Below are 18,925 nucleotides of genomic sequence, written 5' to 3' on the forward strand. Positions count from 1 at the left end.
TCTCAGCAAGGTCATTGAGTTATTAATATTTTAATATGTCAACATTTTCATACTCTGTATTCATAAATAACTACTCACCAGTTACTAGGCTGAATTCCATAGGCCATTCTACATAAAACTCATTAGAATTTTTTCAAACATATGCACTGGATACATCACAAACCATTGAGAGAGACCAGAGTTACACAAAATACCTTTTTGAAGATTAAAACAATAAAATAAATTGTATAATTTCTAATCGGTCAGAAGCCTTGTACTCCAGTTACATTAATATAACAATACCTAAGTGTGCTGTAGTGCCATCTAACCAGTGCCAAAGATTACACTACATCTTCAAGTGAACTGAAAACTCAATGTGAAGCTCAGCTAAAACTGTAACTTGTGCTTGGTTTTGGGTGGAAACCACACAATCATTTAATTTACTTGGTTTTGACCCAAAACCATAAATTGGTCCAGACTTCATTGAAATGTGGCCTACCCTTTACAAGCCTCAACCTTGTGGCTCATATTTCCCATTTTTTAAGGCTTGGCAATGAAACTTTTCAAATACTGCAGCTGCATTTATTGGCGTAAGGAACTGACAGTTCTAGCTTTGAGATATTTAATACTACGTATTCTTGACTGCGGAATGGTTTTAGCTAAAAAATAAGCACCTTAATAAAAAGTGCCCAGGCAGGGTTACAAGAAGCTGTACATTAAAATGAACTAGTTGCTGATCAATAATAATTCCCATTAACACCAGTGCTTTTCATTTTTGATGCACCATCCAAGTTACCATGTCTCAGGCAAGAGTAAAGTGGTTATTTATAGTTGTGTAATTTATTCTACTATGTTCTACGGCAGCATATTGTGCATTATGGTACAGCAACCCCTCGATGTTTGTCTTGTGTAATTTGCATAAGTACATGACAGCTCAGCATGGGACATAGAAACCACAAGACAAAAGGCAAAGACAGCATGATAACAGGGGACAGGGAGTTATTCCTATGAATTAGATGGGCTTTATTTAGGGTTGGCAAGTTTGGCCTTAGCAAAATGCTTGGGATGTGTGATCCAAGTGAATGATATTAAGGAAGAGACTGATACAGACTCTGCGCTGTGGCCACACAATGCCTGAGCCCTGCATCCTCAGGGACATGGGTGAATTATGCTAGTCTGCCCCAGCGGTACTCACTGGGTTCGTACTGCCTACACATATTTTTGCCTGCTGAACGGAGCCCACCTTAGCCTCCAAACAAGAAGAAGGAACAAGGAAATAGGAAAGTAATCCATTTCTTATCCAAAAGAAAATACCTCTGTGGGGTCTTGAAGAAACTGATCAATTGTAATCATGTTTAGAGAGCTCAATATACAGTGACTTAAAAAGGAGGTTCAGGTGAAAAATTAACCTCTTATTTTTAATCAATTGATTAAATACAAAGCATGAGGGGAAGAGTCTTTTTCAGATCTTCTGATTCAAGCTAAAACACTAAAGGTCTGATTTACAAAGGGAAGGGACTTCGGTGCCTAACATCCATCGACTTTCAATGGGATTTAGCTACCTCGCCTGCTTACGTGCCTAAATACCTTTGTAAATTTGGCTCTAGATCCAGTAACGAGCACCCCCAGACTCAGACTAAACAATTTCTCTAAAACAAAGACAGCCTATGACTTTATTTTCAGTTGTCTGTACGATTCTTACTCCATCTGGGGGATTACGATATGTCTCTCTCTTCACAATGCTCTGGCTAGTGGGTGCAAGTGGACAGGTTTCAAAGCTGTGCCCTTTTAATTGGCTTTTCTCCTTTCTAAAGTTTCAAGTTACATGAGTGTTCACAATGTGCAGTACCCATGCTAGAGAACAATACGGTTTTTATCAGCTCTTCTTAATTCCCATTCAGATTGCAGTGGAGTTTCTTTTCAATCCCAGATGCACAGTCACCAGCAACACACCCCACCCCACTTGACAGGCTCATGTGCTAAAGATGTCACAGTTATGGCACATTCTCAATATTTCCAAGGATATAAGGGATAGAAAATTAAGTCTCCTTTGGCTTAGAGGAAGTGTTTTATCAGCTGCAGGCTGTGACATTATACAGTAGTCTCCGTTTTTATTACTGTTTTACTGTCAAGGTGCTGACGTATGATATCCTTCTCCCTAACGTATCTGGGGGGGGAGAGAGAGAGAGAGAGAGAGAGAGAGCAATAATTTCAAAACACATCGAACTATTCAGAAATTCAGCTCAAATGTTCAATAAAATATTTGAATGGGTCAGAAATTTTTCATCAGAAAAAAATTCTGATGGAAAATGACAATTTTGTTGTTAGAAAACGTCTGAAGTTTTCTGGATTCCCTGTCCTGTTTGTTTTGGCCAGATCATCAGCTGGTTTAAATTGACATATCTCTGTTGACTTCAGTAACAAGTCCTCTACATGTTTAGGCCGTGTCTACACTACATATCTTTTAGTGACATGACTGTGTTGCCACAGCTGTGCCGCTAAGAGTCGTGCAATGTAGCCGCTGTTTGTTGGCTCTCCTGTGGACAAAAAACTTCCACCCCCGATGAGCAGCGTTTGCATTGTCAGCAGGAGACCGCTCATGCCGACAAAGCACTGTTCACACTGGCACTTGTTGTTGGCAAAACTTGTGTCTTTCGGGGAGGGGAGGAGGAGTTAATGCCTCTGAAAGACAAAAGTTTTGTGGTTCAATTGCCAGTGCAGACCTAGCCTTAGCTATTGATCTGCATTTTTAAAGGGCCGGTGACTGTGGTACATCCTTGGCTGGTGTCAGGAAAGTGCACGTCAGCTAACTGAAGAGCAGTTTGAAGGGGCGTTGAGTTATAGATCTATCCAGATTAGGGTTACTATAGTCTCTGAACACTTCACAATCTTTAACACAGTGATGTTCGGATCTCAGTGGTTCAGGAGCCAAATTAGTGATCACGAATCCCCAAAACAGCCACCGTAGTGTGAATTCGTTGTTTCATTTACTATAGTACTATTCATTTTTAAACTGTATAACAGGGGACATATTTAATTTATGTATGTACATACATTATTCTCACAGCAAAATGACTGACCAAGTATCATTATTTTATCAACCACAATTGGTTAATAACGTAGTAAAAGCATCCTGATTGGTTAATAACTAAATCACAATGTTTTAATATCATGTCCTGCAAAGAGCCAGAGGAGACACATTTAAAAGCCACTTGGGGCTCCCGAGTCTCAGTCTGAGTATCTCTGCTTTAATACATTTATCCTCATAAGGGCGGCACTACGAGCCTCCTTTTACAACTGGAGAACTGAGGGGGGTGGAGTAGGGAACTGAACCTGGGTCTCCTGAGTGCCAAGCTAGCCCCCTCACCACTGACCCTCCCTTCTTCTACTAGCAAATCATTGCTAAGTGCTATGCAAACACTACAGCATTTGTTCTGGCATTTACAGCCACAGCTCATGGGTGCGTGTGAGGGTGAGAGTTTGGGTGGGGGTGTGATGCAGGTGTGCTCTGGCCCAGCGGCAGTCCCCGGAGGCATTCTGACGGACTTAGCAAGAATATCTCTGGGAGCACTGAGGCTGTGCATGCCAAATGGGAGCTGCAACATCATTCAAAGGGTGCAGTGTGCCCGCGCTGCTGGACAGTGTGCCCAGTGCAGCTGTCAGTGGAAGACATCCACAGGTCTTGCACACTGGGATGGTAATCAGTGAGACTGTGGCTGCTACTTGGCAGGTGTGCCCGAGGGATGAGAAAGGCTACTTGTGCCCTCTCTCTAGTTTTGTACACCTGTGCAGAGCTAGCCACAATATAGCACCATGCTGCATATAGGTGCTAGTTCGTAGAACCTACCAATATGCATCCGAAGAAGTGGGTTGTAGCCCACGAAAGCTTATGCTCTAATAAATTTGTTAGTCTCTAAGGTGCCACAAGTACTCCTGTTCTTTTTGCAGATACAGACTAACAGCTGCTACTCTGAAACCTTCGAATGAAGTGTATTTTCTCAGACTAAACAAATAAAGCAAACCTACCTAGTTTGCTCCTACTTACTTTGCAATTGTCTGTTGAATCTCCCGTTCTTCTTCTTCATCTAGTTTGTGCAGAAAAGATTCCAGAAGAGGAACGTGAAATTTAAGGTACTGAGCAACCTATTGTGGGGACCACAAGAAATGCACATCACTGAGGTGTGTTAAATGGGAAGAGTATTGGGAAATATGCAGAACGAGGAGGATGTACATACATCACTGGTAACTTCTTCTGCATTCTTGTCCATGAGAAAAAATTGGGCAATCTTTTCTGAGGGACCCTGTAAAAGTCTCTCCAGCAGTGGAGTGTCTGTGTTCTTGAGCCTTTTCTTTTCTGGGAATGAAAACAAATGACTTGATGTGCATGTCCATATTGTGGCACAACATACAGCAGCAGTAACTAATACCTAACCCAAATAATATGGCCAATTCTTTGCTTAGACATACTGCTTTCATACTTTGGACATACACTGCTCTTATTTAACACACACAACTGTCCTTAACATAAATGGGAGTGCCACATGCAGATCGATGGGAGCATATGGTCCTAAATTAGGGCCCTAAACTTCTATTTAGGCATCTAAATAGAAACTGGCAGACAAGGAACCAGGAGTTTCTATTTAGGTGATGAAATATGGATTTAGGAGCCTAATTTCAGGCCCACTGGTTTGGAAATTTTAGCCTTAGTTTCTCTTTAATAAAATCCCAGTGACTAATTCTGCAACCCATTCTTTATCTTTCACATTTTGACATGAATGACCAATACATTCCCCTCTGTCCAGAGTATGCTACTTTTAACATATGAAATGTACTATTTTCTCATGAAATAAAGGAAGCAGGGTATTTTTGCTAAGCTATATGATAAACTCTCTGCTGAAGGCACAATAATATAAACTGGACAACTGAGAGTTAAGATTAGCTTCCTTATTCTGAAAGCCAATGTAAAATATGACAGGAATAAAAATTGCAGACCTTTATACAGATAGCCACCATTTGAAAGGGATTTTGGCTGTTGCCGCCTCATGTAAGTATTTTATCACCCTTTGAGAGCAATATACTATGGGTTTCCAATGGAACCTCCTCTAACAAACTTAACTGGTACCCTGTACTCCAAAGTGCTCAGTGGGGTTTCACAGCATTTTATCTGAAGTTAGGTCCTTAAGCATATTTTTGCTTCTCCTAAAATAACAAAGTTAACTTGACACACATCATATATACACAAAGTATATGATGAATAAATTAAGTTCCGTTTTCCACTGAGAGACTATACCAGGTCTTCATGAATGGTTTTAAACCAACCTAATCCCCAATTGGCAGAGCACAGGTAAGACTCCAATGCCTGTCCCTTTTGTTAAAGGTATGAGCAGCCTCCAAAGCCCATTGGAAGTATAATCAGAAGTGGAGCAATAGAGAAACAAACTGTTTGGCTTATTTACCTCCTGATGCATGGATGATATAAAGTGCAAATTCTTGTGGACTGTTTTCAATCTGGCAAAGAAAAACCAAAGTTGACTCAATGCACTGAGTGACAGATTTCACATATGCTACATTTCCCCATCATTAAACTGTCAGTGGATATCAGAGATGCACCTGAAATTTGTGGTCTTAAGTCACAATGGGCTTTCAGTACTGACAGTGGATAGAAAAATTAGTAGGTGTGGCATCCTTAAAGATTCTGGATTTTGAATAAGGTCTCACACTAAGGTACCATTTTCCTTCCCTTTGCCCCCACCTACCATGTAATTAATAAAACTACCATTGTACTTTCCAAAAGAGTAATGGATCACCACAGTGGATCATCTCACAAAAAAGTAATGGATCACTACTGCCTTGTTTCCCTGGAAACACTAACATTCCATACAAATCTTTTTGTGACAATCAGATTTGCCAGCTGTAAAGACACCGCAGTAGAGAATTTGGATTTACTACCACCCATTTGCCTAAATAACACTACAAAATTCTTAGTCCTTTTCACATCTAACTCATGATTTGTTCTCTATTGGGGGTCTTATGAAACTGTAGTCACATTAGTTATGGGTATTACTCATAAGAGTCCACGTTCTCCTTTTAGCATTTCATTTCACATGTTCCACTGCATTTCACTGACTTCACACTTAAGGGTGCTGTACAGATTAGAAAGCTCTAAAGCACTATATAAAAGCTAGGCACTATTATTGTTATTATTAATTATATCCAGTATAAAGTGATTCTGAAATGGCAAGAACTGCAGATAGATGATTATATTCAATAATTTAGAACTGTTCTTTTGGCAATTTTTGATGTAACACTCAAGTATAAGAGAAGCTATGGGCTAGTGGCACATGTTCGTTATGAGAACGTATGAGAGTTTTGACTGAAGACAGTCGGCCAAATTCGTCACTTCCAAAGGAAGGGTTATTCTAGTCTATTTTTAATAGCCTTTCTGCTCCTGTAATGTTCCTTGGCTGCATACATCCCGATGCCATGTTTTATCAGTGAGGTTTGAACATGGGACCTTCCTCACTAAAACGGGTCTTGCCACTTGAGCTGAAGGAAAACTTCTTTTGCTGTAATTTTTTTTTTTTTTTTTTTTTTTTTTGCAGGTGAGGCACAAATCACAAAATATTTATTTCCACCCTGCCCAATAGCTATCAAAAGCTTACCTTGTTTATATGGACGCAGCAGCAAGCAGACCAGGCAGCTGGAGTTGCTACCGTTGGCTCCTCATGCACGGGGCCTGCCCGTGGGGGCTGAGGCCGAGAAGGCACAGGGTGCAGGTCCCATCCCTGCCCTCTACAAACCCCCTGCAGCCTGGGCTTAACCGCTACAATCCCGCTATGACTGCACCAAACAGTGGTTACCACAGCAACACCCTGATAAAGTGACTCCTGGGTGGTAAATTGCCATGGTAACAAGGCAGATTCAGGAGGCACTATTAGCTATACCAAGATTTGAGCCTCTTTCGCTACTGGAGAGAGTGAATTGTGACATTTAAATCAAATCACCGTTTGTCCTTGGCTGATAAACATATATAGATTTAAGTAAAAAAAGAGTTTTCAAAATGTATTTTGTAGCCTGACTGGCGTGGGCTGATGAACTAGTTATAAGCAAATCATATTTACAAGGGCCTGTCACTAGAGGGAGACATGGTCACACGCTCTAGCTTTCTTGTCTGGGAAAAGCAGAAGATATAGTACAGCTTTCCTTACTGTAAATGTAGTGATAACGAAGTCGTTCTCTAGTTTCTCCTGCTCTGGAAACTAGAGTAACGACAGCATCAAACACTTGTCACTAGTCTCAAAACACCTATGAAGCCTTAGGAAAATAAAACCTACCTTCATCCTTCAAAGCAGCAATAGCACACTTCATTTGGTCTACTTTCTGTTTGTGGCAAGTCTCCATAATGTTTCTGTCCTTAGATACAGTTGGCAACCGAAGGCATTTCTATATTCTGGTTATCTTTTCCAGAATTCAATTTTTGCGTGTGTGCTCACACAAAGAGAATTACCTTAAATTTCTGAAGCAGTTGCTCTATCACCTCTCCTGTTTTCATGTTACTGTTTATTCTTATTTTAGTTTCTGATCCAAAGGCTGGAGTGAAAACTGATGTCTAAAAAACAAGAGCAAGAAAATGTGACATTAATACCAATTTGGTGAAAACATACTGGGGTAAAATCATTCTGGGACAATACGGTACATCATGCAACATGCGTCTATTATTCCTTCTTTGCTTGAAATTGTCTGCTCCTTGAAATCTACTTATGCATATTTTAAAAGCATGGTAAATAGTCCCAATTTTTTTCAGCGAAACATATTTCTGTGAACAGACTTATCCAATGCGTGGTTCTTGTGTTTTTTGTTTTTTTTCTAGCTTCTTAAAAATGAAGGAAGAAAGAATATAAAGAGAATTAATTAGAATATCATGAAGATATTCTGAGCTACTATAGTTATACCTATGACAGCATTTCTACTGCAAAATCCTGTATTATAGTTTTTATTTCTTAGCACTAAAAACAATAGGCCAAAATTCTGATCTCAGTTATATCACTAACTCTGGGGGTAATTCCACTGATTTTAATGGAGCTAGTCTGCATTTTCCCAGCAGATAGGAGTGCTGAATTTGGCTCATTCTATTCTGAAAGTAGCTTAGTTCAGTAGGGCCAAAGATTATGGTTAAAACCTTGTTGTATGTAAAGATTGCCACAGTGTGCCTGGTCCCTGGGAATGAAATAGGTCCAGAGCCCTTGTGCCAGAGCAGGGGCTCCCAATATAGCCAATTAAAAGGGCAGGGCAGCACCTGGGACTGTAAGGCAGCTGACCCTAGACAAAAGAGACCAGGATGAGAGCAAGACCTGGTGAGTTGGAGACACCCAGTGAGAGAGACACGAGTGAGGTCAGGAGAAGGGGAAGCTGACAGTTTCCAGAGCCAGAAGGTGTTTCCTGGGAAAACATGCCTGAAGGCAAGGAAAGCAGCAAGAGGGGTTTGCCGGCTGACCTCCCCAAGCCCGAGAGCCAGGGATGGAGAGGACTGAAGGCAAGGGGAGCACCAGAGAGGATTACTCACTGATGTCTCCATGTTGGAGAGCTGGACCCAGGGGAACAGTGAGAGGACCTGGGGGAGTGAGGGACACTCCCCTGGTAAAGATGATCTCCCAGCAGAGGGGCTGGGGGGTTCCTGCTGGAAAGAACGGGCTTGCGCTCCAGCTGGAAGGGCTGGGCTAGCCATCCTGGCAGAAGAGGACCGATGAGGACCCTAGGTGTGGCGGAAGAGGAAGACACCCGACTGGGCGATGGAAAGACTTTCAGCAGAGAGACTGGTGGGACAGCGGGGTTGAAAGGACCAGGTATGGGGGATATGGGAAATGGGCTGCGCTTGGAATTTTTGTTGGGGGGAAATCAATGAACTGGGTTTTGGTAATAAACTGGCCCCAAGCAGGGGGATTATTTAATCAAGTGAGCCTGAAGTGGATTTATTGGGGACTCTGAAAGGGGAAATTGAAGCAAATGTGCCTGTCATGTCACAGCCTACGATAACAGACCGTAACTTAATGTCTGGCAAAAATAATTAATGAGGTAGAAAAACAAACAAGAGTAAAGCATTAAAAAAACCAAACATTTTAAGGTAGTATACAACAATTACAATTAGTGAGATAATGCTGAAGTTCTGCATGTTGGAATAAGTCCCATGACTGCTGTTGACCTTGTAAAACTGGGAGGTGTATCTCAGGGGGCTATTCCAGTCAGCAAACATCTGGGAAAGATTCTGGTCAGCCCATGTGTATGTGCATAAGGGATCCAGGGCACCCTAAGAGGGCAGGGCGGTACCTATACAAGGAGTGACCTTGTACAAGTACTGTCCAGAATCTCAGTAAAGATGCATAGTCCCCTCCTCTCTACGCTGGCTTCCCAGAGACCACTGAGTCAGGTTCAAAGTCTTGGCCCTTTGCTTCGAGGCGCTCAATGGTTTGGGCTCAGGATATCTAAAAGATCGATTAAAGCTCTCGGGTGAAGGCGACAGTCTGCTCCTCAGGCACAATGGAACCATTTGCATAAGGCTAATGCTTGCCTCTGCAGGAGACAGAGCTTGGCTGGTCCAAGGCTGCTGAACAAAATCCCACAGGAATGAAGGACCGTCCCAAACCTCTCTTCCAAGTGCAAGGCACACTTCTGTGGCCTGTCTTCTCTGACATAAACACAGACCAGTAAGTACAGCATCCCCAGCAATATTAGGTGCTGGGAAAAGGGCAAGGAGGGATGGGGTGAGGGCAGAGCGATGACTCCATGCCCCCGCTTTACCAACCAGTCGAGCTATCCAGAAATAGTGTGGGGAGGTCGGACACTGCTCGCTCCTCAAGCATGGTGCAGCAGACACGGCAGTGCACACTGTGCGGGAGCTCTCCGGAGGCTTGGGCCGCTGGGCTCTCATGCCACACCTCACCTGATGATGGTTAGGGCAGAATCAAGCCATAAACAAATAGTTGCATTTCACCCCATCAGTTCTCTGCCGCATTCACAGTAACTTAACACAGGAGAGCGTTCACACTTCGTAGTTGTAGAAATGCCCATTAATGGAGAACCGGTGCGTTTCCACGTCTTTTCTGGCTATTGTGGGGGAATTTTCCCTTTTCCTCACTTGTGCAGCGTCACTCAAGGTTCTGGTTCTGTGAGGGGTCAGGGAGTTGAGCTCCGGCACCCTCCTTGGCTTCAGGGTGCTGCTCTCATAAGAGAAGCAACCTGGACAAAATAAAACATCATCAGCACCGTGTAGAGCTACTCCACCTCCCTTTTAGTACAGCCCAGTGCCGCTTGCAGCATCAATTCTATAGCTGTTTGCCAATAGGTGGTGGTGGTACAAAGGTGTTCATAAAGTAGTGTTCATAAAGCAGTCAGAGTTATCGGCTGTTTGAACTGGCCGCAAGTAACAGTATGTCGTTCCATTGAGTCTTTGGGGATAATCTCCCTAGAGATAGTCTAGTTCAGTATTATGGGCTGATTGCTATATAGATAATGAGCAGATAGATGTATTGCCATCACTACTATTTATTATAGTGTATTCAAGTAGTGTCTAAATATCCCAACTGGAATCAGGGAAAGAGGTCTCTTAATACTCCTCTCCACAGACAGGGCTAAATTGGGTCATCAATTGTACCGGCGCAGCCACATAAGAGGACTTTCTGATGAATATATAAAGAACACTGACCTTCCTCATGATTTGGGGGTTCTTCTGAAGAATCTGGTATCTCTTCACTAATGTGATGGAGATTATGAACTTCTCCCCAGCGCATCATCCCCCTGAAACAGGGATCAAGCATGTATTTACAGGTTGATATTCTTTTTTAATTGGGGTGAATTCAGTTTAGGCTCCAGCCAAGCATCACATAACAGATGGCTGTTCCTGTTCAGAACTGTAAACATCATGTTAGAGTCTTTCACTTGATGGTATAAAGTAGGTAACTCTAGCACATCACAATATCATGTTTTACTAAACATGAATTGTGGGACCAAGGGCACCACAGGTTGCTCATAAGCCTAAGCAGAACAGGTCAACTACGGAAAAAATGTGTCAAATTATTCACACTTTATTATTATTGGTTTTATAGTTACATGTAGGGGTCCCAATTGAGATGAAAGTCCCAATGATCTAGACACTGTGCAGAAACACAGTACGAGACAGTTCCTGCTTTGAAGAGCTTATACTCTATATAGATAAAACCGGCCAACGAGGTCTCATTATCTCCATTTTACAGATGGGGAACTGATGACCAGAGAGATCTGTACTCCTAGCACAATGGGGTGCGCATCCATGACTAGGACTACTAGACACTGTGATAATATAAATAAAACAATTACAAGAGACTTGTCCAAAGTCACACAGGAAATCTGTGGCCCAACTGGGACCAGCTGTGGTCCAGTGGGAACCAAGCTCTCCTAAATGCCATGAAGTACCTTAACCACAGACCCAACTTTCTCTCTATAAATAATTCCCTTATTCATTCAATTTTTTGACAAATAGTCTTTGACCAACTACAGCACTGATCAAATACTGCAGTAAACAACTTGCATGAAAATATATTCAACAAATAATGGCAAAAGCGTCAGAAACTATATTTGAAGAATAATCCGATCATATCATCAAGTGGACGGCTCATACTTAAGGCGACGTTTTAGTCACGGGTATTTTTAGTAAAAATCATGGACAGGTCACGGTCAGTAAACAAAAATTCATGGTCCGTGACCTGTCCATGACTTTTACTATATACCCCTAACTAAAACTTCAGCCGGGGGTGCTCTGGGGGAGCAGTCCAGGGGTGCTGGGCTGGGACCCCTGCTGGTGCTGGGGAATGGCAGGCAGCAGTGCACGGCCTGGGACCTGTGCTTGGGGGGGGGGGGGGGGCGGGGGGGGGGGTGGGGGGGGCTCACAGGCTCCTCACCTAGCTCCGTGTGTCCCTGCAGCTCCTAGGGGAGGGGCGGCCAGGGGGGCCGTGCGCGCTGCTCCTGCCACAAGTGCTGGCTCCGCAGCTCGCATTGGCCGGGAACCGCAGCCAATGGGAGCTTCAGGGGCGGCACCTGTGTGCATGAGCAGCGCGCGGAGCCCTCTTGCCCCTCCGCCTACGAGCTGCAGGGACATGCCGGTGGGTGGTAAGCGCTGCCCACTCCCACCCCCCTGTCCCAGCCCCGAGCCCCCTCCCACACCCAAACAGCTGCGGCTGGCCCAGGGCAGCTACCGAGCCAGCACTGGCCGCTGCAGAAGTCACGGAAAGCCAAGGAATCTGTGACTTCCATGACCTCTCTGATAGACATGCAGCCTTACCCTTTTAAAGTACTACATGGAGCAAAGTAGGAGTATCTGGTGTTTTATCTAAAAATCGAACACAAAGTCCTGTTCTGGATATAGGATCATAGACTTTATGGTCAGAAGGGCCCATCGTGATCATCTAGTCTGACCTCCTGCACATCGCAGACCATAGAACCTCACCTCCCCACTCCTGTAATAGACCCCTAACCTCTGGCTGAGTTACTGAAGTTCTCAAATCGTGATTTAAAGACTTCAAGTTACAGAGACTCCACTATTTGCACTAGGTTAAACCTGCAAGTGACCCATGCCCCATGCTACAGAGGAAGGCAAAAAAACCCAGGGTCTCTGCCAATCTGACCTGGGGGAAAATTCCTTTCTGACCCCAAAAATGGCAATCAGTTGAACCCTGAGCATGTGGGCAAGACCCACCAGCCAGACACCTGGGAAAGAATTCCCTGTAGTAACTCAGAACCCTCCCTCTTTAGTACCCCATCTCCAGCTGTTGGGGATATCTGCTGCTAGAAGTCAGAGATGGGCCATATGGCATTGTCAGCAGTGTCATCAGGAAAGTTACCAAAATCAGGTTGCTCAGCTATATTTGAGAATTATGCCCTGGAGGCAGGGACAGATGATCTCTGTGATTTCATCACCCTGACAGCTGTGGGACATTAGTGGGTTAAATTAATGCTGATTCAGTGGGCTTTTTCCCAAAGGGGCCTTTCAGGGGTTGGGGATGGAGGAGGATTCCCTACCAGCAGGGCTCCTGCTTAGGGTTCAGGAGGAAGCACACAGCTTTCACTTGTCTCAGGGGATCTGCTGGTGCGAGGGGAGGGAAGCAAATGTGCCATTCCCCGACCATAACTGCAGAATGCAGTGGGAATTCAGTTCACACGTGCGGAGTTCCCCGTCTCAGGTATGCAAGTAGCCCATATAGGAGATTGGGCCTTTTTTGTCATTGATTTTTGTAACTACTTTTAAATCTCACTTTAAAGCCTGGATTCATTACAAAAAAGTGTCTGCTTTCTGCATTGCAGAAGCTGTCACAAGGCCAAACAAGCTCAAATGAAACCTTACACGGGTTTCCACCATGCAAAAGCCAGGTAGAGCCTTTATAGAATCTGGTGTGCAAGTGTCGTCTTTGTTTTATCTTCACAGTTGGACTGTGGAAACATCAGCCTGCATGAGGCTTACAGAAGTTAATATATTACCTTTTACTAGGGAGCAAACCCACACGCTCTGGCGACCTCAGAGTCACAAAAGGGGGAATTTGCTTCTCATCTTGGATTTTTAACCAGATGGGACAACGTACTCCCCAAAAAATAGCCAGGATACCTTCGATAACTGGTTTGCTGCCTTCTGGCTGGAAAAAAAAAAAAAAAAAAAAAGAGTGCAGTGTTATGATGGGCCTAGGGAATCAGGTTCCATGTGAAGCTGCAGGAAACAGTTGAGATAAGAGCCAAGTCCTGCTTGTCAGATGGTTAGTCCCGGCATTTTATTGAAAGTATCAGCAAGGGGTAGCCTCTGGCTAGTACAAGCCCAGCACAGACCATTGGTACGTACTTGACTCACTAGCCCGCTCTGAAACGCCCACTGGACTGTCTTCACTGCTACTCTTACCCACCCCAGCTAGATTCAAGTTAGCTCGGGTAGGAGAGCCCAGGCACAGACAACCCTGGCACTCTAGCTCACAGACTGAGGAACCAAGTCTGTGCTGGAGTGTCACCAAAAAGGGTCTGCTTAAGTCCTGGCCTGGATTTTGCAATCATGGAGTGGATTGCTGACTACACTGCAGGGCTACACTGTAAATTAAGGGGAAAGGGCCCACTCCAATACCCACTGATGTCAGTGGAGGTTAGTGGGCCTTGCATCAGGCCAAAATCCTGTTGTCCTTGTGTAGCGTCCTTATTGTGGCAAAACTCTTAATGACTTAGTGGAGTTTTGACTGAGTACAGATTGAGAAGCCCATGCTCCCCCTTTGCAGATTATTTTCCCAGGGTTATTTCCTTGAGGGCCCTGTGTGTTCCCGTGAAGGCAGAAGAGCAGAAGCTCTCCACTGTGGAAGAGGATGAATGCGTCAGACCTCGACACCAGGGGATCTTGGGGGACACACCAGAAACAAGACCCATTCACTCCGAGGTCCCTTGCCTCCACACCGGCCCCTGGCCCCATGACCCATGCCAGGCTTGTGCTACCAAGATCTACCCCGATTGCTGTTGTCCCCAGAGGTGCTTATTGGGGGTTTCCCTGTGTTGAGGAGGATGCTGAAAAAGTTACAGCAAACTTGAGCACCAATGACCATGCGATTTCCTCCCTTGGGTTGGGGGAGGTACAGAGTGTCCTGGGACAACGCTACCTCCCTCAGCTGATGATTCTGGATCCTCGTGGAGCTCTCTGAGTATGACTCCCTGTGATGTAAAGGAGTGAGGTGGCAGGGAGATCATGCTGCTGAGTCAATAACTCCTCCCCTTTTCATGACTCACCTCACCTAGATCTGAGGGTTTCAGCTCTCCACCACTCTTGAAGAATGGGACTGTAGAATTTGGCTTGTTTTTTTTATATTGTAAAGACTCCTGTTATAACTGAAGGAGCACACTCCACCCTATACATTAATGTGCACTCCTAAGGTATTTGAAACCGCATGTTCCACAGCTCACCTGCAGTGTGTACCAACAGCTCATTGATGCCCCCTCCTGCTGTTATCCTGCTGTACTTTTCAAATAGTTCTGTTTGCTTACATTTCTTACCTGATTATAGGAGAGTTGCAGATTCTCTTGGTCAGCATAAAAATAGTTATACGTCTTCAGTAAAGAGTTAAGTTGATCCCTAGAAGAAGTGATCACAATGAGACTATTAAAAATCTCTCTAGTACCATAAAATCCAGATGTCAAGGTCAACATTTTCAAATATGGTTAGACTTCTAAATCCCTATTTAGATTTCAGGAGTACTCAGCTCCCACAATCGCACTGGCACCAGTGGTAATTGTGGGGCGATCGGCACCTCTGAAAAAATCAAGCCATGTATTCTGGTGCCTAATTATTAGTTTAGGCGGCCAATTTTAAAGCAGCCAAGTTTGAAATGTTGGCCCAAATACAGTAATTTAAGGGGAATGGACACTTTACAGTAACAATATAAAATAAGTATACTGTACAATAACAAAACGTCTTCTTCCGTACAGTAACAGGACTGGGAACAACTGATTCCAAAACTTTTCTGCAGAACTCTGAGCTTGCTGCAATTAGAAGTGCTTGCTTGGTAATTGGAACATTAAAATTGGGGAATTTGCTAGCTCATGAAAAAATAAGACATTTTGAAGACTGTCTAGTCTAGAGCCTGGAATAGGCCCTAGTTAAAATATTGCTTATAAATCAATATAAATAGTTTCTCAAACCATTTGAAGGGGAGATGGAAGTCGGGTGTTTAAGGAAACATCTATATTTGAGCTACGAGTTGTGATTCCCAGCTTGCGGAGACATACCCGGGCTAGCTCTGCTCGAGCTAGTGCCTAAAAATAGCAGCGCATCTGTGGCAGCGCTGGTGGCCGGTCGGACCAGCTGCCCCAAGTACAATCCTGCCTGGCCCCCAGGATACGTATTTGGGCAGCTAGAGTGAGTCACCATCCATGCCACCACTGACACACTGCTGGTTTTAGGCACTAGCTCAAGCCGAGATAGTGCAGGTACATCTATGCAAGCTGGGAATCATACCTGCCAGCTCAAAATGTAGATGTACCCTTACCCTAAGTGTTCTTTCTGCCTTTGACAATCTTCCCCTTGAGCATTTTATGTGCTGGTGTTGCAGTAGTGACACTAATTACAGTTGAGAGGACACTTCCATTCTGAAACTACCAGCTTTCTCCTGATTTCATAAATTCTGCCGTTTGCTGAAAATCATCCTCAAATTTTGACATTGACTTCAATGGGGGCGGGATCTCATTCATGATATTCAAAAACAAAAAGGTCGAGAATGCAGTAGCTTGTGCTTTTACCATATGCAAAGGGACTTGAACTCATGACTCTAAGTTAAAAGTTAAAAACACATGTAGGGGCAGCCATCTCTGCTAGCTCCAATACTGAAGGAGCAGATATGCAGAGTTTAACATATACTAGCAGAGAACAGGGCTGCTATACACACACAGGCCACTGTATGATATGAGAGAATGAGAGAAGGGTATATTAATCAGTTACATATTACAGCTTTGTGGCAGTTTGTTAGTGATTACCACACATCCTGTTGGAGGCATATTTCCCTCTGGAATCTTGGCCTGCATTTTTCTATCTATTTCTTTAAAAGGATCGTGTAACAGGGTGGTGGCCAGGAGGTCCTGAGCCAACCCTCTGTTAGCCCAGCTCCAGTTAAGAAGAATTAATTGGGGCTGAGTATGCCATGCCTAATTGATAGAAGGGAAGCACTTGTGGGCCTCATTAGCTACCAGGGGGCTATAAAGGGCTGGCAGGAAGCCAGTGAAGGGAGGGGGAGAAAGGGGAGGGAGGAGCCAAGGGCTGTGTATCCCTGCTGGCTGGAGAAGCTAGCAGTCCCCCACCCCCCAGGTTGGAGCGGTCTGTAAATAGAGGGTGGTGGGAGCGGACACTGTAAATAAAAGGCACTGGTGATTGCACCCAGAAGAGGTCTCAGGCTGATTTGTGGGCACAGGGGCAACCGAAGGCCCCGTGACAGATAGTTTGATAGTCAAGATTTTAGTCTGACTCAGTACCAGCAATAATAGCGCTAGAGAGTAATTTGCACTTTGTACTCAGATTATATTAATGAGTAGCAAAGCAAGCAGGAAAATTGTGCCTTAAATAAATACTATGGTTCATTTAATTTACTTTGAAGAAATTCTCTTTGGCGAGAGGAATATTAATGGGGGTTTGGTAACTGTATGTTTATCCTGCCTTCATTTGATGAGCTATTAAATAACTACACGAGCTCTCTCTTTTTTTTTGCTTGCAGTTACAGAAAGATGTATCAACTCCACATTCAGGGGAGTGGGCAAGAGAATGAGAAGGAAGACAGCTGCCCTTCCAATATTTCCTGGACAAAGACAATAAACCTCAGACCTAAAATAGAATGCCAGTCAGTGATGAGCACAGAATTCCCTGCAATGAAATCTAGTAATGAAAATATGAGGGAAAACAGACTGAATGTCCCTGGTCCTGCTGCTTGAGGTTATTTATAGGTAGCTGGCATTGAAAAATGACAGAGGAGGAAATAAGTGTTTAAATGCCATTGTGTCAGGGTTTAAACACACTCCCAACCTAGAAAAAAGGAAAATACTCCAGGCCAGAATGGGGAAGGTTCCAATAACATGTGCAGACCCTTTCTGGTGAATGTTCCTTTCTTCTTGAGTGCACATCTTACAAACGGTGTCTTATCACAAGTATCACAGGCACGCACGCCCTTTTGACATACCAGGCCCTTGAGATGGAGGGTGAGTGTAATGGTGATAGTTTTTACACAAGTTTACCATAATTTCTTTAAGACTAGAGCTGTGCAATAGGTTTGCTGTGAAAACTTAAACCCAGGGAAACTCACTAGGTTTCAGGCTATACTATAAACTTGAAATTCAAACCTTCCATTGAATGATTCACTAAACATTGCTAGGAAATTTGAGGAGGATTTTCAGCAAACGGCAGAATTTATGAAATCGGGAGAAAACTGGTAGTTTCAGCTGATGATTGTTTTTAGGTTCTGGGTTTGATCAAACCTGAAAGTGAAAGCAAAACCAGAGGCATAAACCCATGCAGATCACTGCCAGAGGGCCTAATCCGTTAAGCACAATAAATATTAATAAAAACCTATTTGTGAGCAAAGCAAACACACAGCATCTGCAAACTCACCCAAGTAAACAAATGGTATGTACCCATTTGTTGAAAACACACTGTACACATCTACTCTTAGAGTTATTTAATTAATCCCTTTGCCAATAATGATTTACAGAGGGAGTGGAAAGTTACAAGAATCTATTTATAGTAGTATCAGGAAAAAAAGTGACATTTAAATCAAGCACAGGATCATACAGAGCAACAGATCATTGTGTAAATATTAGAACAACTGGTCCCTAGTTGACCAGGAACCTAAAGAAGAATCACGTACAATATTTATATATTGTTAGGGCCTTGCAGTGTACAACCCTTCACAAGCAAGTAGAACGCTTGGTGTTGGCAATGGGAGTGAACTGTATTAATCGAGAACACCATATGTTCCTAAATAAGTGAATAAGGAAGCCTGATGTGAAAGACTAAGGGCCTGATTTTGAACAGTGTCTCAAATCAGCTTCCCATTTTCCTCCAGCAACTATTACTTGGATGTCCCTCCAATGTGATTTGTGCCTGCAAATACCAGAAACCACATACAAATGATCAACATATTGATGGATAGTAGAACCGATCAGAGGATCATAAGCTTGTTTTGGGGCAACTTTCAAGGTTTTGACATTTGTTTTTTGTTTTGCAGTGACATGAAAATAAAGCTTTTCCAACATTTTCATGAAAACAGGATTCTGTCGAAATGTCCGTTTTCAGATCGAAACCTGAGCTTTTCAGTTTAGGAAGGGCGGGGGGAGGGGAGGTTGTGTGTGTCCAAAACCTGAGCTTTTCAATTCAGGGGGTAGGGGGAGAGAAAGAGAAAAACTCTTCCCGACCCCCTTGTAG

At 43.6% G+C, this 18,925-nt stretch overlaps 1 protein-coding gene across 1 annotated transcript in view; it reads right to left on the minus strand.

The window, feature by feature from the left end:
* Window positions 1-2,070: 2,070 nt before the first annotated feature.
* The window catches only part of RASSF6 (Ras association domain family member 6), a 29,619-nt gene continuing 12,764 nt past the window's right edge, over window positions 2,071-18,925 (minus strand). Inside the window, exons 3-11 of the mRNA XM_029911941.1 lie at window positions 15,019-15,097; window positions 13,483-13,634; window positions 10,679-10,770; window positions 10,022-10,212; window positions 7,487-7,588; window positions 5,436-5,487; window positions 4,215-4,333; window positions 4,025-4,122; window positions 2,071-2,146 (exon numbers count right to left, since the gene is read on the minus strand). Coding sequence (XP_029767801.1) covers window positions 2,071-2,146; window positions 4,025-4,122; window positions 4,215-4,333; window positions 5,436-5,487; window positions 7,487-7,588; window positions 10,022-10,212; window positions 10,679-10,770; window positions 13,483-13,634; window positions 15,019-15,097 — 961 coding nt within the window. The remainder of the gene's footprint in view (window positions 2,147-4,024; window positions 4,123-4,214; window positions 4,334-5,435; window positions 5,488-7,486; window positions 7,589-10,021; window positions 10,213-10,678; window positions 10,771-13,482; window positions 13,635-15,018; window positions 15,098-18,925) is intronic.

The sequence above is a fragment of the Terrapene carolina genome, unplaced genomic scaffold (genome assembly GCF_002925995.2).
Source record: "Terrapene carolina triunguis isolate 2854851 unplaced genomic scaffold, T_m_triunguis-2.0 Scaffold136, whole genome shotgun sequence".
Classification (NCBI taxonomy): domain Eukaryota; kingdom Metazoa; phylum Chordata; order Testudines; family Emydidae; genus Terrapene; species Terrapene triunguis.